The 17381-nt window shown below is 40.7% G+C and overlaps 2 protein-coding genes across 2 annotated transcripts in view; one reads left to right on the top strand and one right to left on the bottom strand.

Moving 5' to 3' along the window:
* Positions 1–17381, bottom strand: part of LOC140895296 (uncharacterized) — a 63565-nt gene that overhangs the window by 42312 nt on the left and 3872 nt on the right. Inside the window, exons 3-10 of the mRNA XM_073304740.1 lie at positions 16669–16689; positions 14358–14417; positions 12939–12992; positions 12557–12601; positions 10453–10479; positions 10215–10259; positions 9455–9499; positions 7559–7612 (exon numbers count right to left, since the gene is read on the bottom strand). Coding sequence (XP_073160841.1) covers positions 7559–7612; positions 9455–9499; positions 10215–10259; positions 10453–10479; positions 12557–12601; positions 12939–12992; positions 14358–14417; positions 16669–16689 — 351 coding nt within the window. The remainder of the gene's footprint in view (positions 1–7558; positions 7613–9454; positions 9500–10214; positions 10260–10452; positions 10480–12556; positions 12602–12938; positions 12993–14357; positions 14418–16668; positions 16690–17381) is intronic.
* Positions 354–2418, top strand: LOC140895896 (uncharacterized). Its single transcript, XM_073306790.1, has 2 exons — positions 354–1291; positions 1883–2418. Exons 1-2 carry the CDS (start codon positions 706–708, stop codon positions 2416–2418), a joined length of 1122 nt encoding a protein of 373 aa, XP_073162891.1. The 5' UTR covers positions 354–705.

The raw sequence follows: 17381 nt of genomic DNA, 5'->3' as shown, positions 1-17381 counted from the left end.
TGAAGTGAGCTGTAGCTCACGAAAGCTTATGCTCAAATCAATTGGTTAGTCTCTAAGGTGCCACAAGTACTCCTTTTCTTTTTGCAAATACAGACTAACACGGCTGCTACTCTGAAACCTGTCATTTTACAGACTAATCTCCTTTTAGTCCGGGTCCAGCAATCACTCACACCTTCTGTAGTTATTGTCTTTTGTTCCAGTTTCTTTCAGGTATCCTTGGGGGGTGGAGAGGCTAACATTTATTTGAGCATAAGCTTTCGTGAGCTACAGCTCACTTCATCAGATGCATCCGATGAAGTGAGCTGTAGCTCACGAAAGCTTATGCTCAAATAAATATGTTAGTCTCTAAGCCCTGGTCTACACTAGGACTTTAGGTCGAATTTAGCAACGTTAAATCGATTTAAACCTGCACCCGTCCACACAGTGAAGCCCTTTATTTCGACTTAAAGGGCTCTTAAAATTGATTTCCTTACTCCACCCCTGACAAGTGGATTAGCGCTTAAATCGACGTTCCCAGCTCGAATTTGGGGTACTGTGGACACAATTCGATGGTATTGGCCTCCGGGAGCTATCCCAGAGTGCTCCATTCTGACCGCTCTGGACAGCACTCTCAACTCAGATGCACTGGCCAGGTAGACAGGAAAAGAACCGCGAACTTTTGAATCTCATTTCCTGTTTGGCCAGCGTGGCAAGCTGCAGGTGACCATGCAGAGCTCATCAGCACAGGTGACCATGATGGAGTCCCAGAATCGCAAAAGAGCTCCAGCATGGACCGAACGGGAGGTACGGGATCTGATCGCTGTTTGGGGAGAGGAATCCGTGCTATCAGAACTCCGTTCCAGTTTTCGAAATGCCAAAACCTTTGTGAAAATCTCCCAGGGCATGAAGGACAGAGGCCATAACAGGGACCCGAAGCAGTGCCACGTGAAACTGAAGGAGCTGAGGCAAGCCTACCAGAAAACCAGAGAGGCGAACAGCCGCTCTGGGTCAGAGCCCCAAACATGCCGCTTCTATGATGAGCTGCATGCCATTTTAGGGGGTTCAGCCACCACTACCCCAGCCGTGTTGTTTGACTCCTTCAATGGAGATGGAGGCAATACGGAAGCAGGTTTTGGGGACGAAGAAGATGAGGAGGAGGAGGAGGAGGTTGTAGATAGCTCACAGCAAGCAAGCGGAGAAACCGGTTTTCCCGACAGCCAGGAACTGTTTCTCACCCTAGACCTGGAGCCAGTACCCCCCGAACCCACCCAAGGCTGCCTCCTGGACCCAGCAGGCGGAGAAGGGACCTCTGGTGAGTGTACCTTTTAAAATGCTATACATGGTTTAAAAGCAAGCATGTGAAAGGATTACTTTGCCCTGGCATTTGCGGTTCTCCTAGATGTAGTCCTAAAGCCTTTGCAAAAGGTTTCTGGGGAGGGCAGCCTTATTTCGTCCTTCATGGTAGGACACTTTTATCACTCCAGGCCAGTAACACATACTCGGGAATCACTGTAGAACAAAGCATTGCAGTGTATGTTTGCTGGCATTCAACCAAAATCCGTTCTTTCTCTCTCTGTGTTATCCTCAGGAGAGTGAGATATAATTCATGGTCACCTGGTTGAAATAGGGTGCTTTTCTTCAGGGACACTCAGTATAGCCCATTCCTGCTGGGCTGTTTGCCTGTGGCTGAACAGAAATGTTCCCCGCTGTTAGCCACAGGGAGGGGGGAAGGTTGAGGGGGTAGTCACGCGGTGGGAGGAGGCAAAATGCGACCTTGTAACGAAAGCACATGTGCTATGTATGTAATGTTAACAGCAAGGTTTACCCTGAAAGACTGTAGCGACTGTTTTATAAAATGTGTCTTTTTAAATACCGCTGTCCCTTTTTTTTTTTTCTCCACCAGCTGCATGTGTTTCAATGATCACAGGATCTTCTCCTTCCCAGAGGCTAGTGAAGCTTAGAAAGAAAAAAAAACGCACTCGCGATGAAATGTTCTCCGAGCTCATGCTGTCCTCCCACACTGACAGAGCACAGATGAATGCGTGGAGGCAAATAATGTCAGAGTGCAGGAAAGCACAAAATGACCGGGAGGAGAGGTGGCGGGCTGAAGAGAGTAAGTGGCGGGCTGAAGAGAGTAAGTGGCGGGCTGAAGACAGGGCTGAAGCTCAAATGTGGCGGCAGCGTGATGAGAGGAGGCAGGATTCAATGCTGAGGCTGCTGCAGGACCAAACCAGAATGCTCCAGTGTATGGTTGAGCTGCAGCAAAGGCAGCTGGAGCACAGACTGCCACTGCTGCCCCTCTGTAACCAACCGCCCTCCTCCCCAAGTTCCATAGCCTCCACACCCAGACGCCCAAGAACGCGGTGGGGGGGGCCTCCGGCCAACCAGCCACTCCACAACAGAGGATTGCCCAAAAAAAAGAAGGCTGTCATTCAATAAATTTTAAAGTTGTAAACTTTTAAAGTGCTGTGCTTAAAGTGCTGTGTGGCATTTTCCTTCCCTCCTCCACCACCCCTCCTGGGATACCTTGGTAGTCATCTCCCTATTTGTGTGATGAATGAATAACGAATGCATGACTGTGAAGCAGCAATGACTTTATTGCCTCTGCAAGCGGTGATTAAAGGGAGGAGGGGAGGGTGGTTAGCTTACAGGGAAGTAGAGTGAACCAAGGGGCGGGGGGTTTCATCAAGGAGAAACAAACAGAACTTTCACACTGTAGCCTGGCCAGTCATGAAACTGGTTTTCAAAGCTTCTCTGATGCGTACCGCGCCCTCCTGAGCTCTTCTAACCGCCCTGGTGTCTGGCTGCGCGTAACCAGCAGCTAGGCGATTTGCCTCAGCCTCCCACCCCACCATAAACGTCTCCCCCTTACTCTCACAGATATTGTGGAGCACACAGCAAGCAGTAATAACAGTGGGAATATTGGTTTCGCTGAGGTCTAAGCGAGTCAGTAAACTGCGCCAGCGCGCCTTTAAACGTCCAAATGCACATTCTACCACCATTCTGCACTTGCTCAGCCTGTAGTTGAACAGCTCCTGAAGATGCGAGCGTCATGCACCTTTCCCGGCCATCCCACGTTGATGTTGGTGAAACGTCCCTTGTGATCCACCAGAGCTTGCAGCACTATCGAAAAGTACCCCTTGCGGTTTATGTACTCGCCGGCTTGGTGCTCTGGTGCCAAGATAGGGATATGGGTTCCGTCTATAGCCCCACCACAGTTAGGGAATCCCATTGCAGCAAAGCCATCCACTATGACCTGCACATTTCCCAGGGTCACTACCCTTGATATCAGCAGATCTTTGATTGCGTGAGCTACTTGCATCACAGCAGCCCCCACAGTAGATTTGCCCACTCCAAATTGATTCCCAACTGACCGGTAGCTGTCTGGCGTTGCAAGCTTCCACAGGGCTATCGCCACTCGCTTCTCAACTGTGAGGGCTGCTCTCATCCTGGTATTCATGCGCTTCAGGGCAGGGGAAAGCAAGTCACAAAGTTCCATGAAAGTGCCCTTACGCATGCGAAAGTTTCGCAGCCACTGGGAGTCGTCCCAGACCTGCAACACTATGCGGTCCCACCAGTCTGTGCTTGTTTCCCGAGCCCAGAATCGGCGTTCCACAGCCTGAACCTGCCCCATTAGCACCATGATGCATGCATTGGCAGGGCCCATGCTTTCAGAGAAATCTGTGTCCGTGTCCTGATCACTCACGGGACCGCGCTGACGTCGCCTCCTCGCCCGGTATCGCGTTGCCATGTTCTGGTGCTGCATATACTGCTGGATAATGCGTGTGGTGGTTGATGTGCTCCTAATTGCCAAAATGTGCTCAGCGGCCTCCATGCTTGCCTTGGTATTGTGTCCGCACAGAAAAAAGGCGCGGAACGATTGTCTGCCGTTGCTCTGACGGAGGGAGGGGCGACTGACGACACGGCTTACAGGGTTGGCTTCAGGGAGCTAAAATCAACAAAGGGTGTGCCTGTACATCAAGGAGTATTTCAGGCAGGACTGCACGGAGGGTTCCAATAAGAAATGGTGCACCAAAGTTATCGTTGTTATTGGAACAAGGAGGTTAGCCTGGCCTCTGATTGATACATGGCTAGATTAACCTCGCTGCGCCTTCTCTGTGACTGACTGCAGTGTGATCTAGACAGGGGAGGAGGAAAATGAGTACAAAACAAATCTGGTCTATTTCTTGTTCTGACCCACTCCATCTATCCTTTACATCTTTGGCTGGCAGCAGACAAAAAAGGCGCGAAATGATTGTCTGCCCTTGCTTTCACGGGGGGAGGGAGGGTGGGAACGGGGTCCTGACGATATGTACCCAGAACCACCCGCGACAATGTTTTAGCCCCATCAGGCATTGGGATATCAACCCAGAATTCCAATGGGCAGCGGAGACTGCGGGAACTGTGGGATAGCTACCCACAGTGCAACGCTCCGGAAGTCGACGCTTGCCTCGGTACTGTGGAAGCGCTCTGCCGAGTTAATGCACTTAATGCACTTAGAGCATTTTCTGTGGGGACACACACACTCGAATATATAAAACCGATTTCAAAAAAACCGACTTCTATAAATTCGACCTAATTTCGTAGTGTAGACATACCCTAAGGTGCCACAAATACTCCTAGTCTGTAAAAGGAAGCTTACTGGAACTGGTGAGGTTTTGTCTGTATTCAGTTTTATTAGACATGTAGGTTTTATTTTATTTTGCTTGGTAGTTCACTTTGTTCTGTCTCTTACTACCTGGAACCGCTTAAATCCTACTTTCTGTATTTAATAAAATCACTTTTTACTTATTAATTAACCCAGAGTATGTATTAACGGGGGGGGGAACACCTGTGCATATCTGTCTATCAGTGTTATAGAGGGCAAATAATGTATGAGTTTATGAGAGTAAAATGGATTTATTTAGGGTTTGGACCCCACTGGGAGTTAGGCATCTGAATGTCAGAGGCAGGAACGCTTCTTAACTGGCTTTCAGTTAAGCCTGCAGCTTTGGGACACATGTTTCAGACCCTGGGTCTGTGTTGGCTCAGCAAGACGGGGTGCTGGAGTCCTAAGCTGGCAGGGAAAGCGGGGGCAGAAGTAGTCTTGGCACATCAGGTGGCAGCTCCCAGGGGGTTTCTGTGATCCAACCCGTCACAGCAGACTTATGCAATTTGTCTAAAAAGAACAAATTTTGAATATGAATCACAATGTTTTTTTGTTTCTCCTGTTAGGAATTGAATATTTCAAACCCACTGGTATTACATTGTTGGTGACTGAATCCACTGCCTTCTCTCTAGACCCTTTTAAGTCATTCTGTGTAAAAATGCAAGCCCTGTCAGCTAGATTCAGGCTCGTGGGTCAAAATGGGATTGCAAAAGGCATTAGAAAAAAACAAAATGGTAGTGAAATAGATTAGATTACCTGGGTCTTGAGCTGGTCATTCTTTCTCACAGGAGTCGATCCACTGAAGTTAAGGGGATTTTACATGATTCAGGCTTACTCATGTAGGTAAGGGTATGCAGGTTTAGCACTAAGAGCTCTTTCTTATTTCTAATGTTTATGATTCAGTAACACTGGTAAGCTTTAATTCTGAATCTTCTTGTTTTTATTACCTCTGTGCCTCAGTCTTCTTATTTTAAAGTGTGCTGAGTGCTTCTGGTAATAAAAGCCAGGATTTAGCATTTTGGATTTATATAGTGAAAAGGAAAACTTGGTCCACAAAATATTAGCATTAGAAAAGGGATGAAGCACTAGGAGAAAGAGGGCACTTTCCCAGTATTGTTTATGGATTATACGCAGAAACCCTGCATCCCCACAAGTTTCTAACTTAAAAGTTAGTTAATTAAATGATTGAATCTTGGAATTTAGAGATCTGATCCAAAGCCTATTGAGGTATATGGAAAGGCACTTACTGACTTCAGTCGACTTTGGATCAGGCCCATAGTACTTAACACTCAAGGACCAGATTTTTAAAAAGTATTTAGGTGCTTAACACCCACTGATAATCTGCCTATATTTATACTTGTCTTCAAGACTTCGTTTAAGGGCTTGATCTTGCTCCTGTCACTGTCAATGGCAAAAACTCCCATTGACTTAAATGGTGACAGTTTAACCGCTAACTGCAGGATTGGTAGTTCTGCAGAAGGCTGGAGTCCTAGGAACATAGGAATTGTCACACTGGATTAGACTTGTGGTCCATCTAGTCCATTATATTTTCTCTGAGAATGGCCAGTACCAGATGCTTCAGAAGAAGGTGTGAGAATCCCACAGGAGATAGATGTGGGATAATTTGCCACTGTCATTAGTTCTCATCCTGATCTGTGACTGATAGGGATGGGTTTACACCCTGAAGCATGAAGTTCAATATTCCCTCCAATGTTATCATAATTAATTATAAACAGCTCTGGATATTCTTATCCATATAAATGTCTGAAATCTTTTTGAATCCTGCTTAGTTTCTGCCTGTGACACAGTGCTAGGAGTCTAGAGCTGACCCAGCGCTCTCAGTACTAAGGTACTCGCTATTTCCCCCTTGGAGTGGATTTAATGGGGGTGGGGGGAATGGGATGTTCAATGGCTTAATTAGTCAGGAGGCTGATGAGCTAATGAGAACAATCAACCCACCAACAGATAAAGGACAGAAGGAAGTGCAAGGGAGGAGGCTGGCAGGGGCCAGGGGACACAGAATCTCAGGATGGTGAGATCTTGCCTTTTACACCCCTGGAGAGTACACTAAAGGGAAAGTTTACTTCCAGTTGTATGTTGTAGCATAGAGTCGTACTGGTAAACTGGTGGAGAGGACCCAATAAATAACACACTAGTATCAGAAATTTAAAAGCATCCATCCTGTTTGTGGTGGTCCAATGGGAAGAGAAGGGAATTTGTGATATACCCTAAAAGAGTTCCTGTGAAAGGTCAAAAGGCTGATAATGTAAAAATAGCACCTTCTTATTCAATGTATTTGTTCACGGTGCAGATTCAAAGTCTGATTTGTTTACCTTACTGACACATGTAAGTTCTGATTTTGATTTTTACTTCTTGTTAGCATTGCGGAGCCAATTCAGCTATGGGAGAACAAAATGGCTTTGATCCCTTTTCATGCATAATCAACAAGACTATTCAATGAGATCCAGTTGCAGAATTCATATTACTAATAAGAATGCACAATCCAAAAGAAACACTATTCAGCTTTCAGATCCTAGGCTGAATTTCCATGGTTGGCACTTACAAGTAAAACATGTTGTTGTTTTCTAAATTGAACACATCTGATACATCAAGTGGTAAGAGACAACAAATTTTTGGAGTAATACTGCACTTTAAATGTTCAAGTACTAGAAGAATGGGGTATAAGTCACTATACTGAAAAGACAATGTCCAGCTGAATCTACTGTAGTAAACACCAGGAGTAGACAAGCAGTTTTTGCTAGGTAACTTGCAGGGATATCAGATAGATGAATTACTTGCAGTCCCCATTTAGCGAAACCCCTTGAACAGAAGGGAAAAGTGAATGTGGGGAAGAGCATTATTGCGGTATGGATAACTGTATATATCTTTTAATGTTAAAAAAAAAAAAAAGAGGAGATCTTTTATTCTTGCCTTTGATCCTTGCACACCTTCAGGCCCTTGGTCTCCGGGTAACCCTTGGGAACCCTGTTAAAACACAAATGTTTTTATCAGAATATTCCAGGCTTTCAGAGCAAGGGGTTTTTGAGAAACAAGCAATAATTTACTGCAATCCACATGAAAACCTTTGTCACAAACATTTCAAAACTAAACACAATTTAAATTCTGCCCTTGTATGCAAGAATGCAGCTAGTGGTGTGTAAGCATCTGAGGACAGCACTTGGCTCTTTCTTAAGTAGAATAAAAGTAAACAGTCATCAAAATTTATTTACAGCATCACTGCAACAATGACAATACTACAAGCTCCTCTAGGTATTAGTAATGTAGGGTTTGGGGCAGGGGTGCTGGAACAATTTTTATAGCAAGGATGCGGAGAGCCATAGAACCAAATTGTAAACCCTGTATATAATGGGAACTCCTTCAAGACAGGGGGTGCACCAGTGCCCCCCGCATCTCTAGTTTCAGCACCTATGGTTTGGGGGCTCTTTTACAGAACACTGCTCCCACTAAAAGGGTGTTGTGGCAAATCTGATCTATTTAAAATGTGTAACTTTAACTTTCTTGGGTTGCATATTTTTCATAAAGATTTTCTGATTTTTGTTATTGATTTTTATGATGCACTATAACAAGTTTGCTTATATGACAGATTCTCCTAAAACAGTAGGTACAAAAACAAGCCATTTTAAGTCACAAAACCTCATTGCATCGAGTGGGAACAGAACTGATCCAAAACGTGCAAACTGGCAATATTCTGGACTGTTCTAATTCCCTCATAATATGAGAGTATAATTTATCAATGTACATGACTTTCAACCCCTTTTAGAAAACAATAAAATGGGCTAGATCTTCAGCAGGTATAAATGGGCATAGCTTCACTGACTTTGGTAGCTCTATTGACTTCAATGGACCTATGCCAGTTTCCATCAGATGAGGATGGCCGAGCCAATTACTTTGATTTATATGGGTCACATCTCACTAGTGCGCTCATTTATTTCAACAGTCTTTTGCCCACTGCTCCTAAAGGATATGTTGTTAAGTTATCAGTGTTATTTCTTTTCCTACATTACTTCTTAAATCAACTACTCCATTATAAAGGGACAGTGGTTGGTAGGCCTGACATTTTATACGCTTTCTGTTTCCTAAAACTTGTCGCATATTTTCATCTTCTGCCTAATCAAGAGTTTAGTCACCTGCTCCTTATTCAGATCAATGAAGACAACAAGGATGAAATCCTGGCCCTGTTGCAACCAATGGGAGTTTTGCTCCCATGGGGCCAGGATTACACCCCAGGCATTTTGCCCAAGTAGGGAGAACAGAATGGGGCCCTAGAAGTGTCTTAGAGATTTTTCCTTAAGGACGTACAAGGTGACAAGGTCAAATTATTCTGTCATCCTAAAGATGCAGAATATGACACTCTGAATTAGACAAAAGATGCAAATGTGTGAAATCAATCCTTAAAATAAACACATTTTTGGGGGGAACAAAGTCTCCGATGCTCAGCAGGGATCTATACTCTAATTAGGCCAAACTACCTGAGGCCCCAGTTCAGGAATAAATATATGCTAAGTATTGTCTACAGCATTAGACATAACAGCATGGTCTTTCCATTGCTGTGGGGGTCTCTTCTCCTGCACACTCTACTATTTCTGCCAGTCAATAATCGGAGAACAAAAATATTCAGTTGTCTACACTGAACTCCAAAAATCCCTGTCAATGTTACAATGAAAGAGGATACATGTGTTAGGCATGGAATATTTTGAATGAGACTGGCTCTAGAAGTCTAGGCAGCTGAGCCATGTTGTGAACTAAAGTGATTTCACAGCTTTGCAAAGCACCAAGAAAGCGAAGTATGTCTGTGCTGTTTGTTACCTGTAGACCTCTCAGTCCTGTGTGACCAACTGGACCTTCTGGACCCTGAAAAGCAAGAAGACAAAAGTGCCTACAAAAAATCTAAAACTTCTAAAATATATTTGGATACATTAAAATATAGTACAAAGAACATCAAGAAAAGAAATCAAGAAGTCCATAACTTGCAAGAAAATACTGCATAAATATGAAACTGGGATACAGTAGTTAAATTACAGTATGAGAATGAATTTGAAGTCAGATACCAAGATCCTGCATGGTCAAGTTTTACATCTATTTCATTAAACATGTTTACAGCTACCATACACTGAACCTTCAAGCCCATTGCTGGAGTTAAAATCTTGATTTTCATTTTCATAGTCATACGCCCCTCAGTCCATCTTCCCCCTTTAAAAGTGGGCCTGATTCTGCTCCTGCCAAAGTCAATGAGAGTCTTGCCAGTGTCTGAAGTGGAAGTAGGCTTGCACCCTAAATGCAACAGCACTAAAGTATAAGAGCAGCTGGGATAATTATTGAAAAATGACCTTTTTCAGTTTATCTTTATTTGATTGACCTTAAAATTTGTCAACTGTATTCTCCCTCTGCTTTATAAATAACATTTACACTAAATCTACCACAATGTCTATTATCAGGGATAGCAAATTTTAAATCTCAGGCAATTGTGTCCTATAACTTCTCCATACTCCATTTCACTGTACATTAGGAGAAATAGTGTTCTGTAACAATGTTTTCCCTAAAGTATAATAAGCAGATAGATACTTACTCTGTCACCTTTTATCCCTGGAGTGCCACAGTCACCTCTTTCCCCCTAAGGAAATAAACCATGAACATTCAAAAAGTTTACTGAGCATTACAAGGATATTTTTATTCATTACATCTTCCTGCCAGAACACACATCCCAAATGCTACAATTTTTCATGAACAGCCAACCAAATATGTTGATGTGTATATCTACAAGACCATACAAACATGTCAATAAATGTTCCTACTGAAAATCATACCTTTTCTCCTTTGTAGCCAGATTTTCCCTGGGAAAAGAAACAAAAAAGATTGGAAGATATTTTAACCTGATTTAAATAAATTAATTGTAACACTATTACACAAGCTGCAACTCCATAGTCTTTACAGAAAAAACATAAAATTTCAGGCTCTTATAAAAATTCAGCTACAACACTGGATCTCTGAGGTGGCAATATGGCTGTGTATATGACAGCTGTCTACAATAATATATATTATTATATGTACAAAATACCCTATGTCAATTGAATTTTAAACTGAGATTTTAATTATACAAAGGCTTGAGCTCTAGAGTTAAGGCTGACACTCCTGTAAGTGTAAGCATTGTATTTCTGGAAAGGTAGAGGTGGTGTGGGCGTGGTGAGGACATCAAAGTTTCAGACTTGTTGCAAAACTTTTTAAAAAACTGGAGGAAACTCAGCACGGGGGGAAATGTACAGTGCAACTCTGAAAGAACTGCTGTATTTGTGTTTTTCCAATCCTTGTATGACTATTATGTGAGTGGAAAGGCTACAAAGCTGAACCCAGTGTTAATAACTACAGGTGGCAAAATGAAATAATGCTGATATTCTTCTTTCCATTGTAAATCAGGTTTCCAGTCCTGCAAGAATATTTGTCTGTGCAGACCCCAATGCCTGTGTGGAATCTCACTGAGTCAATGAAAGCATGTTTAAAAAAAAGCATACTTTTTGAGTATGGTCTTTCAACCCATTTTCACACACCTGATACTAATTTATTCTTGACTACATTTCTTTAGTTTGCTTATAGAATGACATGTGGGACTATGCCAAAAATCAATATATTTCATGTTGACAGTTGCTCCCCATCCAGGCCAGGCTGGTGACTTTGTCCAAAAAGAAGCTGAACTCTGGCGGGATTCAAATCCACATCCTTTGAATACCCTCTCAGATCTAGAAAGCCAATGCACTATCCATTGTGCTTCAGAGCCTCTGTTAGTTAGCAGGCCACTAATTCACTTAATATGTGCCCTATTAATTTTGTATTGTTCTAGTTTTTTAATCAAAATGTCATGCAGTACCAAGTGAAGCACGTAACAGAAGTCTATTAAATCAACACTATTACCTTTATCTACCAAACGTGTAATTTCATCAAAAAAAGATATCAAGTTAATTTGACAGGATCTATTTTCCATAAACTCAAGTTGATTTGTATTAATTATATTACCTTCCTTTAATACTTTATTACTTGAGTCCAGTATTAGCTGCTCCATTATCTTGCCTAGGATCGATGACAGACTGACAGGCCTATAAGTTCTGGATCATTCCCATTATCCTTTTAAAATATTGCACAATATTATCTTTCTTCCAGTCCTCTGGAATTTTCCTAGTGTTCCAAGACTTATTGAAAATCACCATTAATGGTCCAACAAGCTCCTCAGTGAGCCCTTTACAAATTCTTGGATGCAAGTTATCTGGACTTGGTGATTTAAAATGTCTAACTTAATCGCTCCTGTTTAACATCCTCCTGAGATACTAGTAGAATGGAAAGAGTGTTAGCCATATCCTATGATGATGATATCTTCTGTTTTTCCCCAAATATAGAACTGAAATAGGTATTGAATACTTCTTTCTTTTCTGGATTATTATTGATAATTCTACTGTTTCCATTTAGTAGTGGACCAATACCACAGTTAGGATTCTTTTTGTTCCTAATATAGTTAAAAAATCCTAATTCTTATTGTTCTTAACTCTGCTGGCCATACTCTTCTCCATCTGTCCCTTTGCTTCCCTAATCAATTTTCTTCAATTCCTAACAAGGAAGATTGTAAACTGAATATATCAAATATAGAAGATTAAATCATTTGAAGGGAGTATATAACCCCAATGGAAGTGTGTAATTGTAACTCCCATTACTATTAAATAAGAGTTAAACACATTCTTTAAACAACAATACTCCTTTTCAGTTTTTCTAACTCTTTTTTATTTCTTGTGTTAACGAATCACTGGATGCTAAACTGGACCTGAAAACTCTGCTTGGCTATTATAATGTTTATTGCAAACATGGGATCACATCCTTGAAGTAAATGAACAATGTAATGACTAGAGAAAATACTGATTTCCTTTTTACCTCTGTTCCATCTTTTCCTGGAATTCCATTGAGACCTGCATCCCCCTATGAAGAATCCAACATCAAGATCAGTCAAACAAGGAAAATGTAATGTTTTGACCTGTACTTACATTGTTCTCTTTAGTATAATTTAGTACATAGTAAAGGATGCATACCAGCTCCCTCTTCTAAAGTTTTAATTATCTTATATGCAAAATACTAACATAGAAGTTCTGTTTGCAAATTACATTAATGTGTATTTTTTTACTTCAAGAGAAAAGGAGGACTAAATAACTTAGATGAACTATTCCAGTTCATAAATGCTAAGTACATACATTACTATTCTTTCAGTTCAAATGAAAATATTGGATGCTTTTACTAAATCTTTAAAAAGACATGCCACCTTTACTCCTTTCTGGCCAGGAGCCCCATCATCACCTGGACGACCCTTTTTACCCTAAAAACAGCAAAATAAAAAAGTTATGTAATAAAACAGTCACATATCATATGCCCCACATCCCAAATTCTGTATAAATCATTCAGTACTTTTAGACAGGTTCAAGTAACTTCACCACAAAAGGAGTTATTAAATAAAATGATTTTTTTGGCAATGTATGTAGTACTTTAGGAATTATATTTTGGTCATTTGTTTCCTGAACCTTAAACAAACCAGTGTAGTTATCACAGATGTCAAACAGCATGTCTGGGAGGGACATGCTCACCTGCACAGAAAACCTGTTTTCTTCTTAACATTGCTGTAAAGCACCTAGGACTGATTTCATCTGAAAACAGATGCAGATGTTTTTGTAGAGGTCACAGTTGTTCATTTTAGCACTGTTTAAATGATGCATGTTTGTATTGAACTTTTTGAAAAGTATGCTTTCATATAAAAGATACCTGTGTTCTTCAAGTAGTGATATCTTATTGTAACTTAAACAAAAACTGTATAATATATATTAGTTTAAACTAAAAGTGCTAGTCTATAGAAGGAAGAGGCAGTAAAGTTTAGTGTTTGTAACAGGTCCAATGAAAAAAAGTAGTCAAGACTGCTGGGTTCTATTCCTAACTCTGCCTCAGACTCTGTGACCTTGGGCAAGGAATATATAATCCTTTTATACTTCAGTTCGATTTTAATGAGTATAATAGTGGGCTGTTCAAAGGCTTCAGGATTCAGTTTGACAGCTAAACCCTGCAGTTTAGTTCATTGGGACTGACAATGAAACAATCCTGCATCTTTGCTTGGAGGGTCTAGTTCGATGTACTCTCCAAAGGAAGCCCCCTCTTCTCTATATGTACCTCAAGCCAGTTACCTCTTGAGTTGGAAATTCCTAATGTTTCACCCTCCAGGATTTCCTTTCTCTCTTTTTTTTCTCCTTACCTCTTGCCTCAAAGCAACTCAGTTTTTTTATACTCCTGATTTGGAGCTAATGAGTCATCTGGTCTGGCTGTCAGACTGAATCAGTAGAATAACTCTGCACTTCCACAGAGATGAAGCCTTCTTTTTGCCCTTTAACCATGGGGTTGTTTTTTTTTTGTACATCTGCTATGACCAAAGCAGATCTCTGGCAGATCATAAATCACATAGCTGTTCCCTTTTAGAAAGGAGGATCTCATGAATAGCAGGCAAACTTTCCGCACATTTCTCATTGATCTGACACTTCCACACGGTGTAAGTACAAAGAAATACTACTTATAGCTCTAACTTTGTCTCATGGATCAGATTCAGAGGATTAATCAAAATGCCTAGAACAAACTTAATAGCAAATTACATTATGCATTATTCACTAAGACAGAAGGAAAATGAGAAATGACAGCTACTTACGGCAGGGCCAGGAAGGCCTCTTTCCCCTTTCTCACAGTTACATGTGGGAGCTTGGGGACACTTTGAATGAAAATGTTCACAGCAAATCAGTGCACTTTAATGGGTAAGCCAGAAAACATTGCAACATTTCAGTTTCCATATAGGTAATCTACAAGCACCAATGAATTACTTCTGTAGAATAAACAACTTTGTATCTTTTAATTGCATTCAGTTACTTTACCGCTCATAAGTAATGTGGTCGTCCCACACCAAGCCAAGAAATCCTTTATATCACATCACATAATCATGACTTTGCCACAACCCCCTTGTAAGGGGTAGCATGTTGTTGTGCAGCATGGTGGTGGTGGGGAATGTAATAACTCTGTGCTGCTCAACCCACCTTACACAACTACCTGTTGTAGGGGTAGCTGGTACAGGGGAATAAGGGGGCACCATACATCCTTACACCCCCTTATTCCATTGCACAGGCATGCAGGATGGGTCATAATCTGACCTTATAGAAATGCATAAACAAAATGCTTATATGCAAATTAATATAATCTAATTAATAAAATTAATTTTAATAAATGTCCTGCATTTTTTCTCTTTACTTTGCATTTATATTGTGTCAGTGGATCACTGATCCACAGTGATTATATGTAGTTACTTTTTTATGCTTCCAAACCATAAAATATGAAGACTCAATACATATGGAAAAAGTTTTTAAAAATTATTTATTAAATCTCTATTCAACTTTAAACTTAGACAAGTGGGCACCCCAAGCATCATTGTTATCCGAATATCCCAGATAATGTGCCTCCCAAGGACAACAGCATGTAATCCATTTTAGGGTTTTGTACTGTCACACATCACCATCATATCTGAATGCCTACAGGGAAGTTTGATTAGCATAGCAAGATCCCTAGAGGACTTCATGGAATCATTTGGCTTGTCTTCCCTCTCAGGTTATAGGAAGCTTTGCTTAGAGCAGGATTTTTCTGGAGAGGGCAGGAGAGGAGAAGTTATTGTCAATGTCATTCTTTTTATGGTGTTTCTTGTTGTGCGTTGGTTCTCATTCCTTTTGTTTTCTCTGTGTTTATTTTCAACCCTACTAATTGTGCATAGGCCTGGAGATCATTTGTTTTGCCTTGCACATCTCTATTGATATGGAATAGCATGTTAATGTCATCTGCAAATCCAATGTCCTTTAACTTCTGTTTGAAAATCCATTTTATGTCACTTGGCTCTTTTATGGTCTTTCTTATTACCCAATCTACTGCTGTAAAAAGATTGTGGGTGACATAAGACATTCTTGTATGACGCCTGTAGTAACATTGAACAAGAAACACCAATCATACTTTTCAGGACAGACATAGAACAGTTCCAGTGTTTCACGTATGTTGGCAGAATTGTAAATACACCAGGTGGAACAGATGAATACATTACAGCCAGAAAATCAAAAGCCAGACATGCCTCTGTAACTTTAAGTCTGATCTGGAGAAATAGAAATCTTGCCCTCCAAAGTAAACTTAGAATATCTAATGCAATTGTAAAGTTGGTCTTAGTATATGGTTCTGAAACTTGAAGACTTATTAAGATGCTACTATCTAAACTCCAATTTTTCATAAACAGCTGCCTTAGACAAAACTTCTATTAGATCTCCAGAAAAAAAATCACAAATGAAGAACACTGGAGGAGGATGAAACAGAAGCCGACAGGACAGGAGATTACAGAATGAAGGATTGAGATGGCCGTGAAATACACAGAAGAAATATACAAACAATGTAACAAGACAGGCATTGGAACACCCAGGGGAAAAGATGACAAGATACACCAAGGATAACATGAAAATGCACAATAGAGGCAGAATTGAAAGCTATCAAAATGACATGGGAAGAAGCTTAGACTGCAGCAGGAGATCAGTAAAGATGGAAGGCTGTGGAATAACACTATCTATATCTATACATAGAGTTAGGGTTTAGGGTTTAGGGTTAGGGTTATTACTTATTACTTTGGCTTTATCTGATATCACTATATATTTGAGATATTGTTCCTCTTTGAAAATGTAAAGTATGTCAGGCCACAGAAATTTGTAGTTTCTCTAATTCTTGTAAACTATTTAAATTTAGAAAGAAATAAAGGCTCCAATCCTGCAAAGACTAACATATGAAACCTTACTCACATGAGTAGCCCCATTGAATTGTATCTCATTATCTAGTCCCTCATAGTTATTTTTCTATTACATGAATATTTATTACATTACATATACTATTTACAGGACAGCATGATTAAATAGCAATTCTCATATTTTGTTTACCAGTTAATTACTTACCCCTTCTTCAGCCAGATCTTTCTGTGAAGACAGACATTGAAAACAAAATTAGAAATTAGAGGTCATAATCCACCTATAGAGGAAAAAATGCATGTTGCTATCCAGAAAGCCAAGAATGTTGTCTCTATCTTTTTCCTTTGAGCATAAGCTTTCGTGGGCTAAAACCCACTTCATCTGATGAAGTGGGTTTTAGCCCACGAAAGCTTATGCTCAAATAAATTTGTTAGTCGCTAAGGTGCCACAAGTACTCCTGTTCTTTTTGCGGATACAGATTAACACGGCTGCTACTCTGAAACCTGTCTCTATCTTTGATTACAGTGAGTGAAATCTATTCCTTGTTCAGCAACTAATTAACACAATTTCAAGTTATTAAAAGACTTCCATCAAATTCTCTAATCTATTTTATATTTCAGTTCCTATTTTGTAACGTTAACCCACACATAAGCATACACACACTAATCCTTTCAGTCAAACTAATGCTGTCAGAAAGTCTACTATGACTCCAATGATATAGTAAGTAATAGCAAGAGAAAACAGTGATGAAGAGCAGGAAACTTTCAGGTCTGGAATCACATTTGCTTCTCGACTCCCTGGTAGGTTTTCCAGTGGACACTTATAGAGATTTAGGGTCAAATTCAGATATGTGCTAAGTGGACATGCCTCTGTTAAAGTCTATGGAGGAGTGCTTATGCCAGAGGTGAATCTGGTCTCTG

The sequence above is a fragment of the Lepidochelys kempii genome, chromosome 11 (genome assembly GCF_965140265.1).
Source record: "Lepidochelys kempii isolate rLepKem1 chromosome 11, rLepKem1.hap2, whole genome shotgun sequence".
Lineage (NCBI taxonomy): Eukaryota > Metazoa > Chordata > Testudines > Cheloniidae > Lepidochelys > Lepidochelys kempii.
This window is presented reverse-complemented; position numbering and strand designations above follow the sequence as displayed.

Bases quoted from the DNA above. Each gene is read 5' to 3' on its own strand.
- LOC140895896 (XM_073306790.1), top strand. From the start codon at position 706: ATGCAGAGCTCATCAGCACAGGTGACCATGATGGAGTCCCAGAATCGC. The intron at 1,292-1,882 runs GTGAGTGTACCT...TTTCTCCACCAG, and splicing joins AGGCGGAGAAGGGACCTCTG to CTGCATGTGTTTCAATGATC.